Source organism: Lupinus angustifolius, chromosome LG03 (genome assembly GCF_001865875.1).
Source record: "Lupinus angustifolius cultivar Tanjil chromosome LG03, LupAngTanjil_v1.0, whole genome shotgun sequence".
In the NCBI taxonomy this organism is placed as follows: Eukaryota; Viridiplantae; Streptophyta; class Magnoliopsida; order Fabales; family Fabaceae; genus Lupinus; species Lupinus angustifolius.
Window position 1 is genome coordinate 3,824,055 of NC_032011.1, and position 19,158 is coordinate 3,843,212.

General features: G+C 33.4%; 2 protein-coding genes across 2 annotated transcripts; one reads left to right on the top strand and one right to left on the bottom strand.

Moving 5' to 3' along the window:
* On the top strand, nt 9,047–11,917 carry LOC109343137 (tubulin beta chain-like). Its single transcript, XM_019581294.1, has 3 exons — nt 9,047–9,532; nt 10,510–10,779; nt 10,872–11,917. Exons 1-3 carry the CDS (start codon nt 9,130–9,132, stop codon nt 11,549–11,551), a joined length of 1,353 nt encoding a protein of 450 aa, XP_019436839.1. The 5' UTR covers nt 9,047–9,129; the 3' UTR covers nt 11,552–11,917.
* On the bottom strand, nt 14,197–16,158 carry LOC109343138. The gene is made up of 3 exons (XM_019581295.1): nt 15,676–16,158; nt 15,060–15,134; nt 14,197–14,919 (listed from the first exon to the last, which is right to left on the bottom strand). The coding sequence occupies exons 1-3, from the start codon at nt 16,075–16,077 to the stop codon at nt 14,398–14,400; spliced, it is 999 nt and encodes a 332-aa protein (XP_019436840.1). The 5' UTR covers nt 16,078–16,158; the 3' UTR covers nt 14,197–14,397.

Genomic DNA, 19,158 nt, shown 5'->3' on the forward strand with positions numbered 1-19,158 from the left:
CCTTAACCTACAACTCATACAACCTGCCTCACGCACAAAACAAACCCTAATATTACCCTAATTTCACAAAACCGAATTTGGACTCCAAAAGTCCTAAACTATCAAGCTAAACGATCCTTAAACAAAGGCAACCCCCTTGAGGTTGTCATCACAATGAACTATTGATAAGACGTTAATTTAGTAATGTAAGGCTTTATTAGATTCCCAAGATCGATGGTTCGATTCCTAGGAGGGGCAACCATGAACCCAAAAGAATTAGTTTTTAACACAAAAAGGTGAGGGATTACCTAAGTAGTACAAAAAAACAACCAACTAAAGGATGTTTAGAAGGATATAGCAAAACTCGTCCGAGAAAAATAGGATTTAAGGAATAAAGTGAAAGAGATTGTCAGTTCGAGTTTCACTCATAACAAATTTAAAAAATAGTTATAATGTGGTTTAATAATAGTTACAGTGAAAAAGGTTGAAGTCTCATCCACAACAAATACTAACATGATATCATTTTCTGATAAATAAATAAAAAGTCCACTCTATACTTATCTTACGCCATGTGAGACGATTAAGACTTTTTTTAAGTGAGATAGGAGTGCTAATCCTTGGTCCTAGTTTCCTGTACTAGTCTCATGTACAACCAATAATAAGTTGTCACGATATTAAAACTATGAACTCATTTTAATAGAAAATTGACTCTGTTATCACAATCTTTCTCAGACGTTCACCAACTGCAGAACTCCACACAACCACAATTCCTCAATCACTATTTGAACCCATGTATGTGCCACAATATCTAACTAGTATACAAAATGAATGAAAATCTTTATACCAGTAAAACAATCATACCCAATGACCTAGAAAAACTATGCCTTGGTATTAGTGAGACAACTAGGTGGTTGTTTTTCATGGAGTTTTTAAAGGTGATTGAATCCTAATGAGGAATTGTGGTTGGATGAGGTTCTACAGTGATAATGGTAATACGAGTAACTAAGGATAGAACGTATGAGAGAGATTGTGTGAAAAACTGAAAATTAACGGAATCAATTTTTCTGTTCTGTTAAAATGAGCTCACAGTTTTAATTTATATTTGGGATTTTTTACTTGATGTGATTATTTATCCAAAATATCATGACACTGGACTCACAATGGTCAAGCTTATATATACCCTCAAACTTCCTAAAAGGATTTCGGGATGTATGAGAAAAGCATAATAAAGTGTTGTTTTAAAAAGCAAAGAAGTGTTTCGTTAATCAGTTCATAGAGTAGTATTACGCATAACAAAGTACCACATCAGGCGTAATAAGTAGTAGAACAAAACTGGTTATTATAAATACGAAGGATTAACTCTAAACAAAACCATGATCCTTCAGGCAGTTAACGGGATATGATGAGTGGTTGAATCTCGCAATTAATAATGCGAGTTGGGTGTCTGCCCCAGCCTGGTTACGACAATTGGGCGCTCAATCTTTTTCCAATCTGATCCCTAGTCTGAAAGACTAATAAAATATGCACATTATTTTTATTAACTTTTTGGCTTTTTATTTTGGGTGTATGTTTAGTGTTTTTTAAAAGATCGTTTTCTTGATGTAATCTTTGCCCATTTTACATCAAACAATAAAAGTATTTATTTTTTTATATATTTATAAATAATGTAACGAACTATTATTAACATTCTCAAAATATATTTTCTGTATTTCTTTATTCTTGATAAAGATTTATTATTAGCATGAATGATATCTTTCCTCAAAATAATGTTGACCATTTTGGTTTCTTATTATTTTTGGAAAAAATGGTTTTGTAATGAAAGTGCAATATTTATGAACTGTAAGCTAATAATGTAAAATAATTTTTTGATTACAAGTAAATGGGGTACGTTAATGTCAAATAACTTTTACTAATGCGAAGCGTCCAAGTCATCTAAAGGTGTTGACTAATATGTCTAAGCTAATGTAAAACAAGTTTTTTAATTGGTCCTCAGCTATTGGTTGCTATCAGATAGTGGGTGAAGTGTTCGGCGTTGGTGGTAATTACTTTTTTCTAAGGGAAAACTGTACTTTGAAGTTTCAAACCTTTCAAAGAAAAATATTTATAGTGATTAAACACTAATAAATAAAAGCACAACTGTCTTGTGTGCCACAACAAAATGCATGATACCAGTATTGTTGAAACCGGACCGGACGGTTTGACCGCTGACCGGACTTAAAAACGGTTCTGGTTTGCCGTCTTAATCGAATGAGAGTTGGATCGCTTTGAACCGGAAAAAATCCGGTCCGACCATGTTAAACCCGGTTAAACCGGATTAACCCGGGAAGTAAACCGGACGGCTCCCTTAAAAATAAAAAATTGGGACAATGTTCTAATATTTTGTTTTACTACGGTCCAAGAAAAGATAAAGAGATATTATTTCAATATAATTATACATAATTATTAATTATATACGAAATCACCCGGTCAGACCGGACGGTTTAACAGTTTAAACCTAATACGGGACCTCTGCCAGTTTGACGTCCGGATCAGGTTTCACAACACAGGGTGATACTGAAAGGTGAAAATTTTGTGTGGAATCATATCCATAAGTCATATTTAAAGACAATCGTCTTTATGATGTGTGGTGTATCACTCAGTTCTAAATTTTAATTACAATTAAATTTTTAATATACTGCAAAGATCGTATAAGTTGTTTTTATATAAACACGTCTTCATCTTTCATTTTGAAAGATACAGAATCAAATCATGTAGGTAGAGTTGTCAACTCCTGCATTTTCTTTTCTGTCTTTACTGTAGGTTTTTTTTTCCCAAGGCATCCGAATCTGATTTGAAACATTTTTAATTAGGATTCATTCATGACCAGTTAGCAAAATCTCATCATAAACATCATGTTAAAGCAAACAAACTCACCTGAGAATAATAGGTCTAGATTTTGTTACTAGGGTGTTTAAACATATTTTCAATTCTACCTACTTCTCGGGAGAAGATGCTGGCTTCTTGATAAAGAGCATTAGCGAAAGCAAGTTATATATATACATATAGGGAAGTATAAAAACTCCGAGAAATGTATGATGTTATGATCAAGAACCCACCTTTTGCCACGACCAATACTCCTTGAATTTGAATAAAAGTACACATTTCTGTTAACAAAGCTCTTCATTTTCTTAAGCTTCCTATCTCACCCTATAGTCTTCCCATCAAACTTTCAAATTTTCATTTTTCACAACTTTAGCGGCTGCGCAAAATGACCCCACCATTCTTCTAAGGGAAATAAGCTGAAGAGAAATCCATTTCTGCAGAAATCCAGCTTCTACTTTAATTGCCAAGATGGTAGGAAGTTTGCAACTTTAAGCTATGATTTAAAAAAGAACAGAAAAAGTCATTGAAGAAATAGTTCTCTATGTTTTATTCATATAAAAGAGATGATATATTGACATGCATATTACCATAAAAAGTTAGAACCAACATTATAAACATGAGCATAATCTAGCTTAAATAAGCTGCTTACATTCTCGAATCCAATAATCAGAACCCCATAAGTTTGAGCATTCCTATCTGCGAAGAGCATCCAAGTCCAAGTTGGAAGAAAAGTCAGAGTAGAAAAATGGGAAACGAGGATCACAAGAGAGGGATACTTAGCATTTTAACAATCAACTTATCTGTCATTTTAATCTTGTCATGACAGAATTTAAAGATTATAGAGTAAAGAACTTAATTCAAAGATGTTGCCTTTTTTCCAAATTAGGCAGGGTCATGTTTTCATACAACTTGCTGCAACTATCATAATTCATAAGTAATATAAATGGTGAAAGTCGTGTTGAAGGCTGTTGTGAACTTGTGATATGGAATTTCTAATATGTAGTCCCACATCGTTCAGGTTGCGTGATGTACTGTGAAAGATGGGCTATAAAAATAAAGTGAGTGTGATTGTCCAAATCACTTACCTGGACGGGGTCAATGGGTGATCATGAATGCCTATGGCCTAGGGTAGTGACCTCCATTGCACCTAGGAGGGGTGCTACCTTAAGGTCTACCCAAGTGGTGGAGCCTACGTCATAATTTGTGGCCGTTGGGGCCTGCGTTCGCGCGGCCCCTTCTATTGTTAGTCCAAACTTGTGTCTGCTGTCGGGCCTTTGGGCTCTGGATGTTGTTTTTTAAAAGCGATAAATCTTGGAAACACTGAGTAATTTAGATTCCGGTGTATTTTTTTTAAATTACTTATTGATTTTTGATTACTCATGTTTTTGTTCTCGGAGTTTTATTTGTGGGATTAAGAAATGAAGGTAACAAAATAAGACAGGAGTAGGAGAATGTAGAGGTGTATGTAGATGTTAATAGCTTTGGAAAAATTGTATGGATGATGTTTAAAAAGATGAAATTACGGGGGAGTTAAAAAGGACTTGCTCTATTTTTATCAACCGAATTATTTATAATATGTTTGAGGATTTCTAAAGTGCAATTTTTAGTTCAATTTATCAACGCTGCTCACTTTTTTTTTTCAGCAATCAATGTATGAAATCATTGGAATTGACAAGTGACCTTATGCCTTCTTTCCACCATCCACTAGTAGGATTACCTCAGAGTAGGTAATATATTGTCCATGAATTTGAATAACAAACATAATTTTTGAATAAAAAAAATATTATAGAGGATTAACTAATAAGAGATTATTTCTATATATTTTATTTCTATAATCAATGTATGAAATCATGGAATTGACAAGTAACCTTATGCCTTCTTCTTTCGACCATCCATATGTTTCTTACCTAGACAGATGTAACTTGTAACACAAACTATAAAACCTTAGTCATCTGTATAAATTAAATGGGTACAGATGGTAGAAAATTTAAAAAGAAATAGGGTGTCAATGTGGGAAGGTAAAAACTTGATACACTAACATGAAATTAAACTTGTCTATTATTGTTATTATAAAGTTAAATTATGCATATGTACTGTATTATATGCATTATAACATATATTTAAATTTAACGACCGTGTCTTTTTTATTTTATTATAATTATTATTATTATGTTCTTATTATATAGAGTAAATTACACAGACACCCCTGAATTTTAGTGAAATTACATAAACCACCCTTACTTTTTTACACCTACACAAACTCCTTTAGTTTTTATACTTTCATTACACTGACCATCCCTGCATAACAAATAAGTTTAATATTTAAAAAAATATGATAAATGCAATTAAGTTAAACAAAACATGATATATTGTGTAGACAAGTCTAAATAATATACAAATCGATGTATCTTTATTATTTTTGGTTACAAAATGCATTAACAATTCCAAAAGAAATATTGTTTAAATTGCTCTTATAATATAGTGTAACGAACCAAAAATAATAAAGAAATATTAACTCATATATTATTTAGACTTGTCTCCACAATATATCATGTTTTGTTTAACTTAATAGTGTTTGTCATATTTTTTGTTTAAAATATTACACTTATTTGTTATACAGGGTGGTAATGAAAGTATAAAAATTAGGAGAGGTTTGTGCAGGTGTAAAAAAGTGAAGGATAGTTTGTGTAATTTCACTAAAACTCAGGGGTGTCAATGTAATTTCACTAAAACTCAGCGGTGTCAGTGTAATTTACTCTTTTATATATATAAACCTTCAAAAAGGCAGTAACTCTCATGCTTCCAATTAAATATTGCTCTTAATCTCCCATACGTACTCAAAGTTTTACTTCCTTTCTTTCTTAATATATATTGTTTTATAGTCTTCTTGCCAAAATAACAACATCCTCCATCTATTTGCAATTTTGCACCAAGCCAACAACGCTTATATCATCTGTCAAGACATAAATAATATAAATGTTGTTGGCTTGGTTAAAAAAGGTGGAAATATATGGTTGTGTTGTCATGTATTGAACTAGACAAAACAAAATATGTAAAAAAGAAAGAGAATGAAGCTATTGTTTTTTGATGTGTTTGTGTTTATTTGAATGATTGTTGTATGGATTTTGGAGTTATAAGATTGACTATTAACTAAGAGATATACGAGATTTTAATTGATTGAGAGAGATAAGACAAGGTTTATAATAGAGATGAGAAGGTAGGAGCAACATACATGCTTCATGGGATTTAAAAGGTTGGCTGAAGATTTATATAATAAGGCACGATTTTAACTTTACACATAGATGTATAAATATATCTTACAATAACATATGTTGTTTAATCAAGAACTAAAAAATCGTGCTACTGGCATAACAACAAATAGAAATTAAATACAAGCTTTATATAGGCTAGTTGTGAAAAACTAATTACTTGGTCTTTAGAAGTGTGTGCACATTTTTAAGTATTGGTACAACACCAATGAATCAGACATGAGTATGGTTAACTTAGTTGGACCAGTTTTACATCTGAACCGTTGTGAGCAGCTGCGAACCGAACCTAATCGAACTACTTTTGAAATCATTGATTGCATTTGACCCGTAGAAATTTGAATTTCTGAAGAAAAAAATTGCCCATCAATTTAAGTTAGGTGTAGTAACATTGCTTTGGAGGGTAGAATGAGTATATTTATAGTTTAGAAAAACGTTGTAGTATATGCACCATGCAACATGTTTTAAACCTTTTAGAAGATGGTGTGCCAAGTACTACGGGAATATGTTAGGATGTAAACATTTTAGTATTGCATTTGTCCTCGTTCTAGATATTATATTTCTACATGTTGAGGTTTAATGAGAAGGACGTAGGCAAAGGTGTACTTTTGACTAGTACAAAATACCAGATGAATTGAATGACGATCTTCTGTCTCAGACCAATCAAAATAGGATAATTCAAAGTAATAATAATGAATGTAGACTCTAAAGTTATGTTACATGTAATGGGATTAGACACCTTGAAGTTGCCTTATTTTGGAAGCCCGGGGACACTATGTGAATGATAGATTAGGTCCTACATTAGCATCCATGAAACTACCTCTTGGGAAATGCTTATTTTCCAAGATATGACCCACAAGAGAGTTGGGTTGTGAGGGTCATTTCTGACCCAGTTTTGATAGCATTGTCATGTGAAATGTATGGAGATCATTTAATCCATGAGCCCCACACTCTTTTGCCAGCACATTTTGTCCCAATTTAGCCAGTTATTTTCCTTGCATCCAAATTTTCACTCCCACCCAAATCATGCCATCATTTGACTCACCTCATGACATATAAATTTTTTTTGGACTACTAAGAGATTCATTTATCCTATGAGTAAAAAATTAATCTTTTTGAAATACATAGATTGCTCATCTTAATAAGTATCACTCACAGGAATAGAACCCTTAACGTTTTAGTCATCCTGAGAATCTAGCAGTGACTTACACTACTAAACCAACGCCTTGTAGACCATGACACATAAATTGGGATCTCAATGAGATATATTCAAGTGAGAACACATTGGATATGGGGTGAATAGGATATTTTATAAATAGAAAAGGTCATGAAATCACTGCTGTATTGTTTTGGTTGGAAATATTATTTTTCACTTCTACTTTCCACTCTTTTCATGTCCCAGCAACAATGGAACACCCGGTAGCAAGATGAAGGATTCCCGACTTGATCCAGTCCTACATAACTTATAGGTTTAAATTGGTTGATCTATTAATATTTGTCTGTTTCCAGCATATTACAGTTTCTCTTTCCATCCCAATATCTGCTTAAAGATTCTGTCTTTGAAAAAATGGATCTCACAGCCATGTTTGGAAGGCCCCATGTACTTCTCTGACGAGGCAACATGGATAATTAGAATGTGATCAAAGGCAAGTGGAGAGAATAATCACACAATCATGTATCATTTTCTATTGGTGGACCCTTTAATTGTTGAGGAATAATCACACAATCAAGTTAACAATATGGCGGCGTTTATTAGCACCTTCCTTGTAGAAATTAAACACATCATTTAATTTGCTATTATATTAATTCTGACATATTCATGTGAAGGCTGAAAGATGATATGATTCTTAATGGTTAAACGATTCACATCAAAACTAAACCAATGATAGATCCTAAGTCAATTTATTGGTTAAACTATTATTGCATTTGGTGAAGTGACATAGAAGAGTGATGAAGGGGCACAAGAAGGTTAAATCAGAAGTTGCAAAAGTTAAATTAAATTCCCTTTGAATACATTTATTTTAGTAATACCATTGTTATCATACTCTTTGAATAAAGACTAATCCATTTTGGGATGTGTGATTATATATCCTACCAAGTAATGTTTATAAAAATTGAACTTGTAACTTTTTTATTATCTTACATATTTACAAATTTTACAACACCAAGACCAAGACCTTATTAATATTGGCCTTCAATACATTGATGCAAAACAACTATGTCTTCACAATGAAGACAAAAATTCGGTGGCCACGTACATTGCACGTGTAGTATAATATTATAACACAACCATAATGGAATACATACATACATCAAGAATCAAGGTTTTTCAGTGTTCCGTTTTGGGTGATCTTAAGATCGAAATATTATTAATTGAAAGCAGGGTAGGGCCCCTGGGAGTGTGAGAGTTATAAGGTGGGGACAGTTATGCGTTGGACAAGTTGGTCTCCGTACCATACTGTCACACACGATTCATTAACACACGCATCTACTTCACCACAAAGATATCCCATCAATCAATTCAACTATTACCCAAAAGCTGGCTTCATAGAACTAAAAAATTAAAGGTTTAATTTCTGAGAAGAGATTTATTACTCTAAAAAAAATTAATTCTAGGGGATAAAAATATATCATCAGTGGTATAGAAATATGAGTTTAGTGTGAGGAATGATAGTAGTTTTTTGGCGGTAGTTTTTTATACATGTTTAACTAATTATATATCAACGTTATTCTGGCTTTAAAATACAGTTATTATAAAAATATAGAATGTTTAATAATAGTAGCAATTAATACATGTACATTATTACCGTCCAGGCATTTATCCTGATATTTTTTAGTGTTTAACAGAAAATAATTTATGCACATAATTACCATTCTGACCTCATTCTCATCCCAATGCCTCCATAACCGTATATATCCCAATATCTCTTCCATCACTCACTCTCACTCACACTCTCCCATTTCCCTTAACCGCAAGGAACCCTAACTCATTCAAATTTCAAAAACCTCAACAACAAAAACCATGAGAGAAATTCTCCACGTTCAAGGAGGCCAATGCGGTAACCAAATCGGTTCCAAGTTCTGGGAAGTTATCTGCGACGAACACGGTATCGATCCAACCGGAAAGTACATCGGCGATGGAAGCGGTTCTGATCTCCAACTCGAACGAATCAATGTCTATTACAATGAAGCTTCTGGTGGAAGGTACGTTCCGAGAGCGGTGCTAATGGATCTTGAACCTGGAACCATGGATAGCATCAGATCCGGACCGTACGGGAAAATTTTCCGACCTGATAACTTCGTGTTTGGACAATCCGGTGCGGGGAATAACTGGGCGAAAGGTCATTATACTGAAGGTGCTGAGTTGATTGATTCTGTTCTCGATGTTGTTCGTAAAGAGGCTGAGAATTGTGACTGTTTGCAAGGTAAATGACGTTGTGTTTCGTTTTATCTGTTTATATTGTTCTGAGTTCATTTTTATAGGTTTATTTTAGTATTATAGATGATTATGACTTTAGTTATTGACTCTAATATCTGATTTATACTTCTAAAAGTTTGTATCGATATAGGATTGTGGAAAAAGCTACTTTAAATGCGCTTTTGTTTTTTGAGAGTGATTGCATATTTAGATTATTTAATGATTTAAAGTTAAGATGCACTTTAAGGAATATAAGGTGGTTAGAATATCATGTTAAATATATGGTGAGACCCTTTTACCACAGAGAATATACCTATTTCCTTTTGATGTTACTTGTGTAGTAGCTCATAATTGTTAATGCAACATTTTGCATTTGTGTAATGATTATTTTCTTAGATCTATTAGTAAAAAGAAAGGAATAATACTATATATGGAATCTGAAACTAAGGTAGCTATCAGGATTTGGTTGTACTCAGCTTTTTACTGCAATACTTGATCTTTCATTATGTTTTCGTTGTCGACAATTAAGCACTTGTGTTGATTGATTTTTTGAGAAATTGACAAAAGGTGAGCAGATATCACTAGCATGATCCCTTGTTCTCTAGTGCCAAGACATATTCTTAAATTAAAAAGATACTATAATTATCTTTTTTGCTCTCTATTATGTTATGTGATTCTGAGTGCCCAAACAGGGTCAGATTACTATTAGAGCTGGTCAAAGAGCTACTTCACATGCAACTTATAAGATTTGTCAGAGACACCAATGATGTCCGATGTTCTGTTGAGTGGTGCTATATGGAATGAAATTTTGATCATGGTTATCTAACTGAGCGCAGATTGGAACTGGTTTAATTCCATTATCTTGCAATGCCTTCTATGGCATCTGTAATAGTTTAGCTGCTTTGAGATTCCACAATTATCTGTGAACATTCATATTTTTTTATTTTTTTATTCTAAAATCATCTCTATCGAATCTTTCCTCAGGTTTTCAAGTTTGCCACTCACTTGGAGGAGGCACTGGTTCTGGCATGGGAACACTCCTGATATCAAAGATCAGGGAGGAATACCCTGACAGAATGATGCTCACTTTCTCTGTTTTCCCTTCTCCAAAGGTCTCTGACACTGTCGTGGAGCCATACAATGCCACTTTATCCGTTCACCAGCTAGTAGAGAATGCTGATGAATGCATGGTCCTTGACAATGAAGCACTTTATGACATTTGCTTCAGGACTTTAAAACTCAGCACTCCTAGTTGTGAGTACCCTGGTTCCCTCTCCCAAGCATTTTGGCCCTTTTAATCACACATATAATGTAATAACTTGTTTTCTTTAATGACGTTATTGCAGTTGGTGATCTGAACCATCTGATTTCTGCAACTATGAGTGGAGTTACCTGTTGCTTAAGGTTTCCTGGACAGTTGAACTCTGATCTCAGGAAGCTGGCTGTCAATCTGATCCCATTCCCACGTCTTCACTTCTTTATGGTGGGGTTTGCACCTCTCACATCCCATGGATCTCAGCAGTACGTCTCCCTCACTGTCCCGGAACTGACACAGCAAATGTGGGATGCCAAGAATATGATGTGTGCTGCTGATCCCCGTCACGGTCGGTACTTGACTGCATCTGCCATGTTCAGAGGAAAAATGAGCACCAAGGAGGTGGATGAACAAATGATCAATGTGCAGAACAAGAACTCGTCTTACTTTGTTGAGTGGATTCCCAACAATGTGAAATCCAGTGTTTGTGACATTCCACCCAGGAATTTGAGGATGTCAAGTACTTTTATTGGTAACTCCACATCCATTCAGGAGATGTTTAGGAGGGTCAGTGAGCAGTTCACAGCTATGTTCCGGCGCAAAGCTTTCTTGCATTGGTATACTGGCGAAGGAATGGATGAGATGGAGTTCACCGAGGCCGAAAGCAATATGAATGATTTGGTGGCTGAGTACCAGCAATACCAGGATGCAACTGTGGAGGAGGATGAGTATGAAGATGAGGAGGGTGAAGATAATTATGAGGAGCAGTAGCTGAACCACCTTTGGTAAAATGGTGAATGCCTAAGCTGAAGGACGTGCTTGTTTTTTTGCCAGATTTGCTTCTATTCGTGTATCTACTATAGCCACCTGTATTTGTTCGTTTCTACTTATTGGTCCTTTATTTTGCTGATTTTCATTTCCTTTGAAGCATATTATTCTGAATCCTTTGATATGCACCCCGCAGACAATATGATCAATTGTTCTATACTTAATGTAAGTGTTGAATGATTACACAAGAGTGTATGTAAGAGGTTGGCTTTTCTGTTGCGTTTGAAGATGAGTAAGTGTATGAGTAAGATGATGAGGAAGTAAGCGATATATATTGGAATAGAACTTTGATCTTTTCCATTTGGGAAATATGTATTTACTTTTTTATTTTCTGTTCATGTTTATACTGATCACAGTTGATGACACATATAATGATATAAATCACATGATAGTAGATGTGCCCCCATTAAATATCTGCCTCATAAAAAAGAAACTAGATGTTTAATTCTCTTGGGTAGAAAGATGAAAAGGCGTTTATACATTAGATCTAACACACAATTTAAGAAGTTAATAATTGTAAGAAATGAATACAATTTCACTACAATACATCTATTAAATTTTCATAATTAATTTCCCAACATAAAGTCATCTCAATTCCATTAATCAGAGAATTTTTTTGGACGAGAACAGTTAGTGAAAAGTAGAGAGAATACATTCGTCCTAATTAATGTGTAAATGACTGAGAGTAATAATAAATTAAAAAATGATGCAAAACACAGTTTACTCCTTGGCCGTCCAACTTTTAATTCAGTCCACCAATTTGTTCCCATTCTAATTCCTCCCATTGTCTCTATTCTCTAAGCATGTTGATTATGGTAGCAGAGTCAGATTCGACAGTTAACTTTTTGATCCTCAATTCCCACGCCAACTCCACACCTTCCAAATTCTTCATAATTCAGCTGTAAATACTGCCTTTTTAAGCAAGTATCCACACTCCTATTAGTCTACTACCACTAATGGACAATGACTTTAAATGGATACACATCTGCTATCCCACACTTTATGCCACTTCATGTGCCATAAGTTATGATTGGTCAGAAAAAATATATTTAAATTAAAATTTAATTATTAAGTATTTTTCTAACCAATCACAAATACATGGCACGTGAAGTGGCACAAAGTGTGGAACAATAGATGTGCTCCCACTTGTGTGTTCAGACCCACAAATTTATCACTGTATCCACTCTGACCAATATGGTGAATAGTTGGTGAATGCCTGTTTATGTTATAATGGTCCCATTGTGTTCCTGTTGACAAATTTTCATGATCCGTTTACAAGTTGGTTTTTAGAGTAAAATAAAGAATGTATGTTATGACTTTAAAGTTTTCTATATCACTTCGTCGTCCAAAAAACAACTCGCAAACAGATTTATTTTCTTATTGAACCAAGCTTGAGTTTTTTTTTGGAACAAGAGAACTTTATTACCAAAACAATAAGTACAACGATTAACAGATCTAGGTAAAATTAAAATTAGGAGGCTAAACTAAGAACAAGGATCATCTAGGGTCAAGGTTAGTATAATACAAATTCAATTTTGCATCGGGAATAGTCCTAGTACAAATGATGTCAACAATGTTAAGACTAAGCTGGTCAGTAATAGGACGTCCCTGGAAGATGCATAGATTCCTCAAATTCCATATTTCAGTTTCGGTAATAGCACACTTCAACATCCTGCTTTTACTGCTCTTACCTTTAGTCTCACGGATAATCCAAGTCATTTCTTCTACCCAACTTCTAGGAGTATGGTTTTGTTTCAGCCATTTGAAGATATAAGTCCAAATTGTTGAAGAGATAGGACAAAGGAAGAATAGATGATCAGTTGTCTCTTCTTGATCACAAAAAATGCATTTTCCATCAGTGTGAATTCCAAATTTGCATAATCTGGTTTTTGTGGGTAGTCTTTGTTGACAACCAAGCCAAAGTGTAAACTGGGCTCGTGGTCTAGCCAAGTTATCATAGAAAAGTTTACTCCAAGGGACTCTTTGTTTTTGGCCTCTAAGTTCCATATATATGCTTTTTGTGCATGAAAGCTGGTTGTGTCCAATATTGCTTGGGTAGAATTCTGCACTTCATGATAGCTTTCCAGAAGCTATTTATGCTCGGTTGGTACTCATCTAGTTGAACTTCGGCTCAATTGAGCTCGGCTAAGCAAGAAGAATGGCAAAGCCGTGGTGAATTCAATTGTTCCACAACAGATAGGACAGAGTGGGTCAAATTCTAGCAAATTTAGTATAAAATATCAAACATATAAAAGATCATGAAGGAGATGACCCCACTGGTTATGTTAGTGCCATCAATACATAAAACTAAAAGGCTTGAATTTAAGGAACAACTATTAGCATTATTTAGAACTATTATTAGTCAATGAGTTCAACTGACATTTTATCAATATGCTGGTTTTCATGTTGGTTTGGAAAATCAAAGCAAACTTAACAGATAACTCCATGAGTTGTAGTTAAAACAAAAATTATTCCTTCTTTCTTGAGGGAAAGGAAACTAGCAGCAGATATCAGAGGCCATAATTAACAAATATTCAAAGAAATTGTTTAACTATTAGAATTCTAGTGTTTTCATAAAACAAAGAATCTCAAATGTTACCATCATATATTATTTCTTAAAATAAAAGGCCATAAAATCCCCCTTAAAATCTCATGGATGGTTTCCCTAATGTACATTGTATACCACCAAAAACTTTTCTTTGGCACCAAGTATTGAATCAATCAATAACAACCATATTTAATTCTAAACAGAGGGTGAAAAGTAAAAGTAAAAATTTAATAAAATCGTATCATCCACAAGAATAACGAGTTTGACTATTTCCTATGGGATTCTTCAGCTTGTTAATCTGAATCCTTCTCTGTCTAGCTTGAGCTGCAATGACTCTATTCAAATCCTTGTTTACTACATTCAAATCCAACGGCTGACAAGACTCTACATGAATGAACTCTTCACTAGAAACGTTCAGATCAAGAATTCCATTTCTACTAGTGTTATTGACCAAGCCCAATGCAGCACTAGAAGAATTAGGAGAGGAAGATAATAATGATGATGGTGCTACTTGCATTGGCATTGAATGATTGCATGACACATACTGAAACTGAGTAATGCTTTCAGTGTTGCATATTTGGGGTGGCCCACATGTCTGATTGAGCATAAGTGCTACATATTGTGTTGTGTATTGTAGATTTCCAACCATAGGATTAGGTGAGTTGATTTGGTTTGGGGCATAGACAAATTGCATAGGACATTCACTTCCCAAATTCGGTTTTTTGGCTTCACTTTTGTTGCTGCTATTGTAACTATAACTTAGCTGTAAAAGAATGGTAAGTTTATTAATAAAAAATAAAAAGTTGGATTTGGACCTACCATCATAAAAGAGAACAAAAGCTAGTACAGAAACAACAAAAGGGGTAAATAAAATAAACAAAATTTCAGGTAAAAAAGCAGTACCTCTTGTTTTCTTGCTTTAAACTTCAAATTGGAAGCCTTCAAGTGCTCACTGTAATGCTTCACATTGTCTATTTCCTATTTAGATTGATCAAACAGTAAATAATAACGAAGATATACAAAAATTCAAGGGACAAAATGATATAAAAAGGGAAAATTAAGAGGAAAAAAAGATACTTTTCATGGAATATTGGAGATTTGCTTTTCATAAAGCCTTCTACTATGCTATTAAGATAATATTCTTTCTGGTTTTGACCAAACATATAAAATACCAAGACTCAAAAATCAGATAACCTATCATCAATGGAGTAGCTAGAATAACATGTATGTATTCTTTAACAATGCTATTAAGAACTCAATTCGGCAAGATTCGTTTAATTTCTTATTAATATAGTGTTATCGGTCAAGGAAGGATTAAATAGATTAACACCATCGATGCACATAAACTCAGAAATGAAGAGCTAGAATTAAAAAAAAAATTAACTTTACATTTTTATGCACAATTTCTTAACATTATTTCTTTTGGGTGGAAAAAAAATTAGAAAAAAATGGAAGATAAATAACACCCAATTAAAAATTCAGTATAAAAAAACAAGAACCAATTATCACAGTAGCATACCTTTTCAAGAGAAGCTTTCCCTCGCAAGGGTTTTTCAACCTTGCCATCAGGTTCAGTAAGTGACAAAGAAAGAGGTGTAGCAGGACTAGAAGCCGCCTCAAACGGAGTAGAAACGGCGGCGCCACCGTGATGCAAAGGAGGACGTGCAATAGCATCACATGTTGTTAATGCTGTTGTTGGGTTATAATATTGAATTGAAGATCTTATCCTTTTACAACCCCAAGTGAATGGTAACAATGAAATAAGTGGAACCTCCAAATCCAAGATCACACGGTGCAACTCAAGAAGAAGTTCAGAAACTTCTTTCTCTTCTTCACTGAAAATGTTGCTGTCAATGTTGTACTTTTCTATCAGTTTTATCTTCTTCTCTTTCATTACCTTAATCTTCTTCTTCTTCTTCATCTTTTTGTTTTCACTGTTGCATTGGAGGGTTTTATGTGGGAGAGAAGATTTATGCTATGTTGCTGCTCTTGCGTGAAAAGAGGGTTGTGAAACTGAATAGATATATTGCTTTTGCTTCTTTTTTTCTATTTGTTTCTTCTTCTAAAGGAAGGAATTTGGTGCTGACACGTGTCTTTTGTAGAGAGCTTGAATTGACCCTCTTCTAGGGTTTGACTGTTTGAGCGATCATAGAGTTTTCTGTCTGTGACACAAAGGTAAAACTCATGCCAGATTATTTTATTTTAAGCAAAATAGGAAATAAATAAAGAGAAAAAAAATGTATGTATTGAGTATTTATATATCATCTATTATTTATATTGAATTGTGATTCTTTAAAATAAATTATCTAAATGAATGGTGAATAATATAGAGACTGTATATAAATTTTTATATTAACAATTTATAGATATTACACCTATAAAAAAAATATTTATTTTCACAAGGTTCAATTAACGCCAATAGGCATAGTGTCATAATGAAGTTAGTAGAGGTAATTTTGGTTGCTTAAGCATAACAATATCATGTATTCCATTTCTTTGTATGAGGATTTTGTCGGCTTAAATCTCATTAATAATAAATTAATAAATATAAAAGAAGTGTAATATTTATGTCACTGTCAATATAAAAATTTATACATCGTCATTATATCATTCACCATTCATTAATAATACTTTTTTGAAGAGTTAATACTGATTAAAGAATATAGGATAGATTGACAATATATTATTAAACTTTTACACTGTCAATGCATATATATGTGTAATATATATTCCCAAAAAATTATTTTCCATACTTGCAATCCTTTTTTAAATATTTAACTATTAGTATAAATTATTTTCATTAAGTATAGTTTTGTGATTATTAAATAAATTTGATAAGTGCTTGATTCATGATAAGCATGATATCGAGTTTGAGTCTCTCAGGTGAATTTACAACATTTACTAAGAAAGTTAGCCTCAATATATTTTGGATATTTTTGACTTGAGCGTGATTATCTCTTGAATAAAATGTGTATAATCTAGACCAAAATAAATTTGAGACCAATGACAATTTGTTACGAATCAAGTGTTAGTGAGTTGCTTCCTTTATTGAGAAGTTATGACTAAAACAAGAAATATATAAGTGGATAGAATAGTGAATATGATATTTTAAGATATTGAGTTAAGATGTGGTGTTTTGTTTGTTTGTGTCATTTGTCTGTTAAACTTATTAGTGAAGGTCTCAGTGGATTATTTGTTCCACGTGTCGCTAACAACTAGTATGAGCCCACAATGTTGGCTAAGAAAAGTATCGGAGAAGAGAGTGTTGATGAGTTTAGGTGTGAGGTCTCTTGTATTGAAGGTACTACTAGTAGTGGCTAAGTGAAGTGTTTCATTGCAGAATGACAATGATGGTACAAGTATGAAGAAGAGTGTTAGTATCTCATTGCCATGTAGGTTGAGCTCTTCATAATAAGTCATAATTACTCGAAAGGCTCCCACTCAAGGGTGAGCATGCTCTCTTGTAGAGAACTCACACTTAACGGAAAAGTTGTTAGGAATCATTTATAAGTGAGTTGAGTCTCATATTGAGAAAAAATAAGTAAAGTGGAGAATATATAAATGGATGAACCTATGAATTTAATACTTACAAGTTTTATGTTAAAATATGGTGTATAGCCCATTTGTATGATTCATTCCATAAGTCTCACTAACAACATCAATTTGTGCATCTTTTACCCAAATGACAAGAGTATAACTTCAGGCATTAACAATTAGTGACAACATTACGTAAGCGTGGAATAAAATTAGATTAAAGGAAGTACACCATAAGACTATTACATGAATCACTAAGGGCAACACCATAGGAAGATAGATTTTGATTACTTTTGTTCGATGGCATAATAATTTGGCTTTGTTTTTCATTTTTTTTTTGTATTAGTAAGGGTATCCCTATTTTTGGGTAAAAAAATGATAATCTCTTTTGGAATTCTTAGTTACCTCTCCCAACAAGTTTCATTACAGAAATCGAATTATTGATTATTTGATCATCCTGAAAATCTAGTGGAGCTTTACCAAAACTAACTCAGTCTTTGTTTTTCATCTTAGTCAAACGTTGTTTATTGCGAGATCTTATGTGGGCATTAATCCTTTTAGAGTTCTAGGAATTATTCATTTATTCTCCTAGGAAATGTATCGAGTCAATAAATTTTTTCCCGCAATAATAAATTCTTTTGGGGTGCCTTTTTTTCGTGTTGCGCTTGATGTTGGAGGCAAACTCGTAAACCTCCTTTGAAAATGCGTTTACTATTTATTTATAGGATGAGTGAGACTCTTCTCTCCATTATGAGAAAACTATTAAAAAACAAAATAAAAACCAAAAAATAATATAAATAAATGGTGAATAATAAATTAATCATGTACAAATCTTTATAACTTTTTATAGTAGACCCTACATACATATTGGAACAAGATCACCTATCTCAAAGCCTCTAACAATTCTCTATCGTTACCAATTAAAAAGTGACAAATAAATAAAAAGGAATTTTTTAAAACAAATTATTACATTTCTATATTACTTATTTAAAGTTGATTAGATCAGAACATGATTTGAGGATAGGAACCGGGACAGAGAATCTATATACATACATATTACTCTCATTTTTTATTCTGGCGTTCATGTGCAGACTCTGTGCTGCTAGTAGCTTTGGCAGTGAATATGTTGCGTGTACTATTCAGGTTATATAACTAGCCTAATTAAAAGGTTTTTGGCCATCCTTGTTCCATCGTCCTGAATCTATTTATTAGCCTAACTTTATGTTTTGTTTGGCTATCTTTGACCGTTTATCTAGGAAGGATAGACCTTGGTTTGATGCAAGTAACAACTCTTGCATTCCTTGTGCAACGGTTCAAGAATCTCATAATCATTTACTTATTGACTGCTTCTATTCTCAAACTCCTCGTGGCTATTTGGAGAGTTAGATTTTAGCCTCACCATGATCAGGGTCATGATATTGGTTGGACCGCTAATATATATAGTGGCTCACCTTGAAATGGCATGAGA